This window comes from Pundamilia nyererei, unplaced genomic scaffold, assembly GCF_000239375.1.
Source record: "Pundamilia nyererei isolate P.nyererei 1_Seehausen unplaced genomic scaffold, PunNye1.0 scaffold00119, whole genome shotgun sequence".
NCBI lineage: Eukaryota > Metazoa > Chordata > Actinopteri > Cichliformes > Cichlidae > Pundamilia > Pundamilia nyererei.
Genome location: NW_005187520.1, coordinates 1,655,884 through 1,665,281, shown reverse-complemented (window position 1 = coordinate 1,665,281; position 9,398 = coordinate 1,655,884). Strand labels below are relative to the sequence as shown.

General features: G+C 39.1%; 1 protein-coding gene across 6 annotated transcripts in view; it reads right to left on the bottom strand.

The window, feature by feature from the left end:
- Positions 1 to 6: 6 nt before the first annotated feature.
- Positions 7 to 9,398, bottom strand: part of shank3b (SH3 and multiple ankyrin repeat domains 3b) — a 63,712-nt gene continuing 54,320 nt past the window's right edge. For 5 of the 6 annotated variants that reach the window (XM_013913186.1, XM_013913188.1, XM_013913187.1 and 2 more), the window contains one exon: positions 7 to 8,247. In XM_013913186.1, coding sequence (XP_013768640.1) covers positions 7,653 to 8,247 — 595 coding nt within the window. In that variant the 3' untranslated portion in view covers positions 7 to 7,652. Of the gene's footprint in view, positions 8,248 to 9,303; positions 9,348 to 9,398 lie in introns of all 6 variants that reach the window. The other variant, XM_013913190.1, reaches the window with a different exon arrangement.

Sequence of the window (9,398 nt, the reverse complement as noted above, 5' to 3'; positions counted from 1 at the left end):
GGGGGAACCATAAAACCATAAACTTATAAGCAGGTGGAGATTTAAGAGGAGGGGGAGGAGGGTTTCACACGCAGGTTAGAAAGCCAGGATTCTCAGCCAATCAGCAGGAAGCTGTGGATTATTTTCCAGTTTTCCATTTTGGCTCATTCTTTCAGATTTATCCTGCTTCTATTGATCAATTATCACTTTATCACACAGATTTGGAAGGATCTGGAAGTTTTTAAGTTATCGCTTCAACGTTTATCTGCAGCACCCCCTGCTGGGTGGCCTCTGGTTTCTACAGTTGTCTAACCCTAAGCAAAAGAAATTCTGTTCTCAACCAACTTTTAAAAAACAAATATGTGAAGTGAACATTTATAAATGATGGCTTTCTATTCCCTTCTGTTTTTGGACTGTAAAATCTCTAAATAAAAACTTCTCATTTTTTTAAACACAAAAATGTAAAAATCTGAACTCTTGAGTTTCCTTACTCTGCTGTGGGCGTGAACGTTACTGAACTTTGTGTATTTTCTGACACTTCATGGACATGAACGCTGGTAAAAGAGGCATGACCATCCCCAGGTACCGAACATCGAGGAACATAAATAATAAATATTAGAGGTTTAAACCACGGCTGAGGAGCTATGGTTTGATTTATATCCTCATTTTTCTCTTAGAGGAATTATTAAAAATCTTTTCATCACAGACCTGATTATAACAGTCAAATATAAATGACATTGTTCTGATAGGTTTACAGCTCATATTTAACCCTCGAGTGACCAAGTAGTGCCAAGTGCAAAAGTTTTGAGGCACTCACATATACATATGAATATGTGAGTGTCTATAAACCTTTGTCTGGTACTGTATATTAAAAAAATTAACTTGCAGGTATTTTTTTAGAGAAATAAACAATCTGAGCTCGTATTAAATAGCACAAAAATCACGAGGCAGCTTTTTTGTGGTTTTCCGATTGACTTATTATCTTTGTAGATGGCCAGAACATGCAAACACAAACTGTAGAACCAAAAATGACCAAAAGTACTTGGACAGGGTTTTATCTTGTAGACTGAATAACACTGTAATCCAGCTCACTTCAGATGTATTTAAAGTTACTGAATGGGATGGTTTATGAGCCCCGCTCTTTATTTACATGTGATTTAAGGATAGTTTTAATTATAAAACTGCTATGCCAATATGAGTGTCAATAAATGGTATTAGTGAGAATTTGTTTTTGAGATTTAACAGACGCGTCTTTATTTATTGCCTAAGTAAAGTAAAAGTCATAGAAATGATAAAACTTTATTTGTATAATTACTGGCTTAATTATGGATAATTAATTATGTTCACACTGTGCGGTCTCAGTCTTTGTTCGGGGACGTCTTAAAACCATTAAAACACACACACAAAAAAATTCACATTTTTTCTTAAAAGAGTCCAAATCTAAACAGTTAGTGCAAAGTGGGATTCTGTAACTGAAATATAAGCACACATTACATCTTTGAGGCCGCAGGGACTGTGATTGGCTCTCGATAGCATCAGTTCCTCATACACGTTTCTGACTTTCCATCTGCTTTCAGTCACTTCATGGAAGAAACTCCACCACCAAAAAACTAGCTGGTGGTTAAGTAGAGTGATGCGGGGCGCATCACACGAGTATATAAATGTTGTGAATGTTGTCAGCGACCTACGTACTCAGTTGCAGGCTGTGCATGGATTCAATGACTGAGGCCTCACAGGGTTAACTGAAAAAAAAATGACTGGAGCTGTTGTAATGACATTATTCAATGGTTTAATGAGGTGGTTCTGAAACCATGATGACGACAGTCAAATGACACGAAGCTGTGTTGAATAAGTAGAATAAGAGTGTGCTGATGCTCGTACGGTAACCTTTACGTAAACGTCTACTTGGATCTATTTTGTTGTTAATAACCAACAAAAAAAAGAAAGTTTGAAAAACAATAGTCTCACTGGGTGAGTAGAAGAATTGGTGCCACCTGCTGTTTAGCCCTACTTACATTTGATTGGCTCAAAATAGACAGAACTGATTAAATGTTGTCATTTCTGATTGGCTGAGAAGTCCTACGATGGGCGACTGACCTCATGTCAGGTGTAACAGAGCACAGGCGGGGACCCGAGGTCGCTGATCTGCTTCCAACCTGCTTCACTGACTCATTCTGCGCATGACTCTGTACAGTAGACTATCAGTAGTCCATTATAATATATACTACACATGTACAGAATACCTGACTCAAGTGATATTCTCTCAGTGTAAGCAGCCACACTGCAGGACTCTGAGCTGCAGATTAAACATTCAAAGACACTTTTGGTCCAGACCGGTTTGGCTAATCGATAAAACCAAAGGAAGCAATAATGATGACCCGAACTGAGTTTTTGTAGCTTTCCACACAGACCATCCACCGATTCTCTTTTTATTGTGTTTTATTTTAAAGCATTTCTGCAGAGCATCTTTCTCTGCTCAGTCTGCGCACAATAAGTACAACATCAATTGAGAGAAGCAAGAAAAGAATCAGGTACTAGCCATTTTCTTTTCTCTGCCACTTCTGTTTTTTGTTTTGTTGGTCACATTTTTTCCAGTGTTATTTCAGACTAGAGTCATTACAGTCTAGTCTGGATAACCAGAAACAGAAAGTATAGGCCTGATTTCCAGGATGTCTGTCGCAAGAGGAAGAATTACAAGAAGCCAGACTTTGGTCATCTGATTTCCCATCAGATGTGTAGCTTTATTTAAGTAGAACTGAAGGTTAAGATTGGATGAACCCAACGCAAAAATATCCTGAACTTAAGCAGAATTTTATTTTATAGTGTATTCAATTCAATTCAGTTCTATTCAGTTTTATTTATATAGCATTAAATCACAACAACAGTCACCTCAATAATGTAAGGTAATAGTACTGGTGAGTGTTTCTGTGGACAAAAACACCGTTAATTTATTGTATATTTAAATGTACGCACGTTTGATTTCTTCATTGAAAAAATGAAACCTGGTTTAATTGAAACTTGCACTGTTTCCAGATGGAGCTCAGTGTAGCTGCTTACAAGCTCTGAATATCTCATTAGATTAAAGACTTCATAGACTACAGCCTACCAAAATATTACTTTTTTAAATAAACTTTGTCTACTTTGTATTTTACACTATAGCTACATTTTATTCTACCATAATATATATTATACAGACCATATAGTCTACTGTAATGTGCTGTAAATAGTCTGTACATTCTATATTATTTTGTCCATAAAAGCATGTCAACATCAACTTGTAGAACTTTGGAAATCATGACTGCAGCTCGGCAGGTTGTTTGGGAACTGGACTTGGAAGGAAACGAGACAGAAGCAGTCGATCTGCTGCGGGAACAGGCACTGAAACTTCGATTGTGCTTTAGAGGGCGGCAAACGGAGGGATTCTTTTTTAAACCAAATTCAAATATTCAGAAAAGAAGGGGGCGATGTGACTTTAAGAAAATGTCTGAAATAAAATTCTATTCAAGTCTCCGGTATGTAAAGAACGCTGGTTTATAGGTTGGAGGAATCCAGTTTCCACCCACTTGCTGTTAATGTGCAAATGTAGAAAGACAGTGAAATAAAAAGGAGGCTGTTTGAGTTGTACTCAGGACTGCTCTGTTTTAGTTTTCTGAATACAACACTACACTGTGTACATAAGCTAGAACATTGACTTTTACCTTGTGATTGAGCTAGGCTAACAGTTTCCTCCTGCTTCCATGCTTTGTGCTAAGTTAGGATAAACACAAAGCTCTCAATAAGTCTGTTTTCTCAGGGCAAGAGGTCAAAGTGATGGATTATAATAGTATCATTATTAGTGCTGTAGTAAAATATGAAACCTTTACTTATTTTGTTGTCATCTGTCTGATGTTGTGATGTTTAATGTGTGTATATAAACACATAATGAGGTAAACATGAGTAGAAGTAATCCCTGTGAGCCGAACACTTGGCCTTCAGAGTACACCTCACAAGCACTGGATGCCGCCCCTCGGCAGGCTTCCAGAAGTTAGCCAATAAGAGCAAAGTAGGCTGTCAAGGAAAGAGCCCGAACATAAATTGGCTTGTTTCAGACAGGGTGAACTGAGGGCCTGTATAAAGACAGGAATGTTACTATGAAGATTATTTGAACTTTGACCTGTACAAAGCTACTCTGATCTAGCGCCAGTATAAAAATATAAAGGTCCCCTTTAACGGTGCATTCACAACAAACGTGAAGCAGAGTTTTCACACGGTACGGATACGATCAGTCTGTTTAATAATACAGGCAAATCCACATTTGCTCGCATGAGAACCCATCAGCGGTGATCCTTTGCTGATACCAGTGAGATCAGAAATGAGGGAGGAGCTTATCGGCGCTGGTCGAGAACAGCTGGAGCTGAAAGGTTCGACTTTGCTTTTAGATAAAGAGGGAAAAAAAGGAGCGAGCTCAGAGGAAACAGAGTGTAAACTGTGAGGATGCGTTTCTGGAACTTGTTTCCAGCTTCGTCTTTATCCCGCTGGCTGCTCGGTGAATATTCACAGGTCACCAGTGTGGCTGATTCCACGCGAGGTGAAACTTTGCTTCACATTTGGCGTGAACGACACATCAGGATAAAGTGCGCCAGCCGGTTTCCATAAACTCTAACTTAGATAGCTTCCTGTAATTTTGGACAGTATCTCCAACTACATGAATTCTTTCAGCTTCTTTGTGATTAGATTCCACAGCAGGCAGCTAAATTACTTATTTACATTTATTAGCAGCATATAAACATGTAGTTAATATTTGTAGTGTGTCATATATGTCCAGAGGTTTGTTCCAACTCAAATTGAGCTTTTGAGGAGCAACTACAACTGCAAGCAGAAGATTTTCTGTTATTTCTGGTGACGTGATGGCAAAAACTGCAATCCTGACTATTTTGATCAGCCGTGATCATAATTTGATTTAAACTCGATTACTTTGGAAACATCATGGATTTATTCAGTATTTAAACCCAAAATGTTTCAGAAATTTTCGGTTCATTTGAGTCTCCTTTCCTGTTATCTGAGATTACATTTTGAGTGACAGCTCTACAGATCAATATTTCTTTTTGTTTCCTTGATTAAATTGAATCCATCCAAATGGTGAAATATATCTTTATAAGAGTCCTGGTAAATTTCCTTTAGGGGAAGGCGCTAAATCTCCAGAAAAGCCATATCTTACACTGCTTATAATATCGTTCCCTGTTGCCTATCCATCTAGTGGCGCTAATACTTTATTACAAGTTTATATACTGCTGGTAAGTGTAAATATACATTCAATTTAATTAATTGCAAGAGAGTGATCTAGAGTCTGCAGCTGTGTTGGATACTGAAACTGCACAAAAATCCTTCACCTCTGCATTTCAACTGTGACTTAACATAAAAACGTTTCACGGTGAAAAATTAAATAAGATGAAGTAGAATTAAAATGAATGGATGTTAAGTCTTACAGGGGAACTCTGATGTAAACTCTGCGGTCAGGAGGAAACCCCACATATGGCAGGGATGAAAAATCCCCAGTATGGCAGGGAGGAAACTCCATTTATGGCCTGTTCCTGAAAGTCGTTCTTTGATTAAATTTCAGGGGGCTAATTAATAGATATCAGGGTGAGGAAGATAAAGAGGGGAAGGAGGAAAGTATTTTCTGTACAGATGGCTTTAAACAAATAGCACCATGTACAGTAAGCCCTCAATAAGCAGGTTAGAAACCAGAGAGGTTTACAGTTGGAGCTCTGCTGCAGCTCTCCCTGAAACACATAGCACATCAGCACAAAGTCACACTCATTGACAAATCATTATGAATTCCAAAAACATCATCGAGATGACCTTGAAATTCAACTCATTGTCAAATCATAAGGAACTCAAAATCATTTTCCGGACTATTATAAACTCATCACCACCACATTATTGTTACTTGTTATTCATAAATTCTAAATGATCAGCTTTAAGATAGTATGAACTCAAAAATTAACACAAACTCGTCATGAGTGATTATTTGGGAAAACAAAAGTTAAGTCACAAGAAAAGGACGGACAAATATCCGCAGCTATAATTTCCTGGTGTTACAGTAGAGACTCCCAGTAGCTTGCCAGTCATCCAGCTCCGCTAGCAAAGGTCCAGCTAAACTCGTCTGGGGAAGCAGAACGGCACGAGGACACGACCCGTCTCGATGTGTTTGTAGTCGGATTGTCACATCAGCTCTTTGATCACCATTAGAGGCTGGCAGCAGAGCTGTTTGTAATGGTCCAGACCCGAATTCAGGTAATGCTTTCATAGCTGATGTTTCCAGATGTTTGAGTGTTTACTGTCCATCAAAAACTGTAACAACAAGCAACTGTTTGAATTTAAGCTGCAGCTTATAGTCTTCAAGAATCGTAATACATCATAAATTTTATTAACAGTTACTGAATAGTTACCTTTGGATTTAAAAAAAATAATGGCCGCTCAAATCTCTCGTAGCTTAAGAGCAGAGTCGTGTTGATAAGATTTTTCAGTTCCTTTCATTGTTCTGCCTTTCTCAGATGCACTGACTGTTATTTTTCATTTTTAAATCCTGGCTGTACAGAAGCAGCTGTTTCATAAGTTACATCACGGTCAGGGAAACTTTGATGGTTCCCAGTTTGTTCACATTGTGGGACTTACTGGTACATTTTAATTCTAAGTATAGTAAAATTTAGTGGCTTGTAGTGAAATTGTATGCTGGAGAAGATTCTGCTTTTATAGGTAATGTTATCCCAGCAATTGGAAAGACTAGCAAACATGCTATCAGAGAACACTGACAAATCTGTCACAGTGTAAAACCGAGTCCAGCTGACAAGATTTAGTCAGTTCATTTGGTTGTTTCAATAGTTCAGCGACCAGTTTTCACATGTCTGCACATGTCTGTCATCGATATTTTCTATTAGTGTCTTCTGACATTTTATAATTCCGAGTTAAATGACTGAGTGTCCATGTCTGGGAATGTTAAATGTTTTAGTGTTTTTTGTTGGGGGTTTTTTGACAAAAAGAAAACTGTTTTGGACTAATACTGAGGTGGCGTATTTGAAAAAAATAATTCTCTGATCTTTAATATTCTGGGAAGCATGGACTTATTTTCAACGCCAAATGAAATACTGCAGTTGAACCTCATGATTTTCCTCATGACCACCTTTGTTGGTGTCAGATTGTTAATTTGTCTCTTAATCATTCATCACTGTACACAAATAAAAAAAGATTCAATTTCTCATTTAAAATATTAGCCTATAGTTCATTTGACTTAAAACTTTTGGTATAATCAAGAACATTGAGTTAACACAATGTTCAAGATTATTAAAAACATGCCATGCACATTTAATTTCATGTTAATTTTGTTTTAAATGAATCTACGCAACCATAAGTCAGTCATAACTCAGTGTGAAGTGTTTGGTTTGGTTGGGAGTTTTTATGGGGCATGCAGACATTAACAGGCAAACGAAACATCAGAGGTCTGCAGCTGCTACCAGTCCTTATGTTGCTGATCAAAGAGCTGATAAACCAGAAAACTTCTGGTCTAAGGTGTAAATATAAGTCACTGCTAAGATTATTCAATTCAAAGAGATGGCCTACTGTCTGACCAGAGGTCAGGGGGTCTGAGGTTACAGTTTAGGATATCTAAGAGGTGGGTGGTCAGAGGTGAGGGGTCAAGTGGAACCATCCAGCAGCTGTCGGAGTGCCCTCTCAATGTTGATCCGGTGTCCCAGCCTGGTGACTCCCAGCTCCACGTAGTCCTCTTTGGTGAGGGCAGGGAGATGGGAGCCTTCAATCTCGTGGTCCTGGAAGCGCTGGCGGTGTTCGGCCAGACCCACGCTCTCCAGCCAGTCACCCACATCGTATTTATTCCACAAGTTGAGGGGCCGCTGCCTCCATGGTCGTAGGGACAACAAGGGCCCACTGAGGACCGGGGAGGGGCAGGGCGAGGCATGGGGTGAAGGGGAAGGGGAACGGGATCTGGTTCGTGCACTGGCGCTTCGCATCACAAACCGAACCTCCTTTGGTTCTGAGGGGAGGCTGAGACTGGAGGACTTTAGGATGGTTAGACCGCGACCTGAGCTCAGATCTGGCCTTTCAGAGCAGGGGGCGGTAGTGGAGGGGAGTCCCACTGACCTATCAGAGGGCGAGGGAGAAGGAGAAGGGCTCCGGCGAGTGACAGGGTAGCGACTTCCAGGTCGGACTGTATAGGAGGCGCCATATCCTCTCTGGGAGATGGTGTGAAGTTCACCGAGACTGGAGAACAACCTGCAACACAGCAAATAGAATGTTTAGTTATGAGTTAAACACAGTGTAAATGATCCTTTGTTAAGCCTTATAATCATTAGTTACAGCTTCCTGTCAAGTATTGTATTCTTATGTGAAAGTTGTGGCAGATAAATTGTACATTATTCTTTTCAAATTTTGAAACAGTTGTTGAAGAGAACACCCTGCATTTTGACTGTCTAGATAAGAACCTTTGGTTCTGCAGGACTTTGGAAAACTACTTCAGGCTTCTTTCTGTTGAAAAACTGGGGCTAACGCTGGGCAAGCAATTTCATATCTTTGCTAATACTGATCATGTTGTACAGTCATGAAAATTCATGTGTAGCATTGTTTCACTGGAAGTTAAACCGTCAGATCACACCGATAAACCATTTTAACATAACTTGGTTTGGTTGTTTACATTTCTGTACAGAATATATGAAGATGGCTGTGTTTCTTGTGCTACCCACAAGAAACACAGAGATTAGGGTAAGATAAAAATGTCCAATTGATGCCTTGTCAAAGGCCAACATCCTATCATGTTTCGTGGAGTACCTCAAGGCTCTGGTCTAGGTCCTTTTTATTTTGCTAAGTACCTTAGAGTTATGTCTTAAGCTAGGCTATCTCCTTCTTCTTAGTATGTAATCTGTTTTAGATCAAAGTACATTAAAATACTGTTCAAAGTACTCCTTAGTGTCTGCTGTCTCTGTCCTAGCCCCACTCTTAGTTTTGGTGTATATTAGGTTTAGTCCTAGCTCCTCTTCTATTTTTGTGATTTGAAAATGATAACAGAAGCTATTCCCCCAAAAAACTTCCTGTACAACTTCAAGATATAAACAAATACAAGGCTTGACAGGGCTGTTGTGCTCTGTTATAGTTGCTGAGCACTAAAAAGATTATTCCTTTCAGGTGATGTGGTTATCAAAGATTTCCCTACTTTAGTTCAAAAGACAGATGGGAGAGTAATTTGAGATATTTAGTAGTTAGTCAAGGGTGGTGCATGTTAGTCAGCTGTTAGCTGATGAAAGCCATCTCTTGGTAATAACAAGAAATGTTTACCAGAGATTAAAACCTACGATTTACTCTCCCCACTGTCCACACATCTGGAACAATACAAATAACAGACTGTTACAAAACATCTACTCAAGCAAACA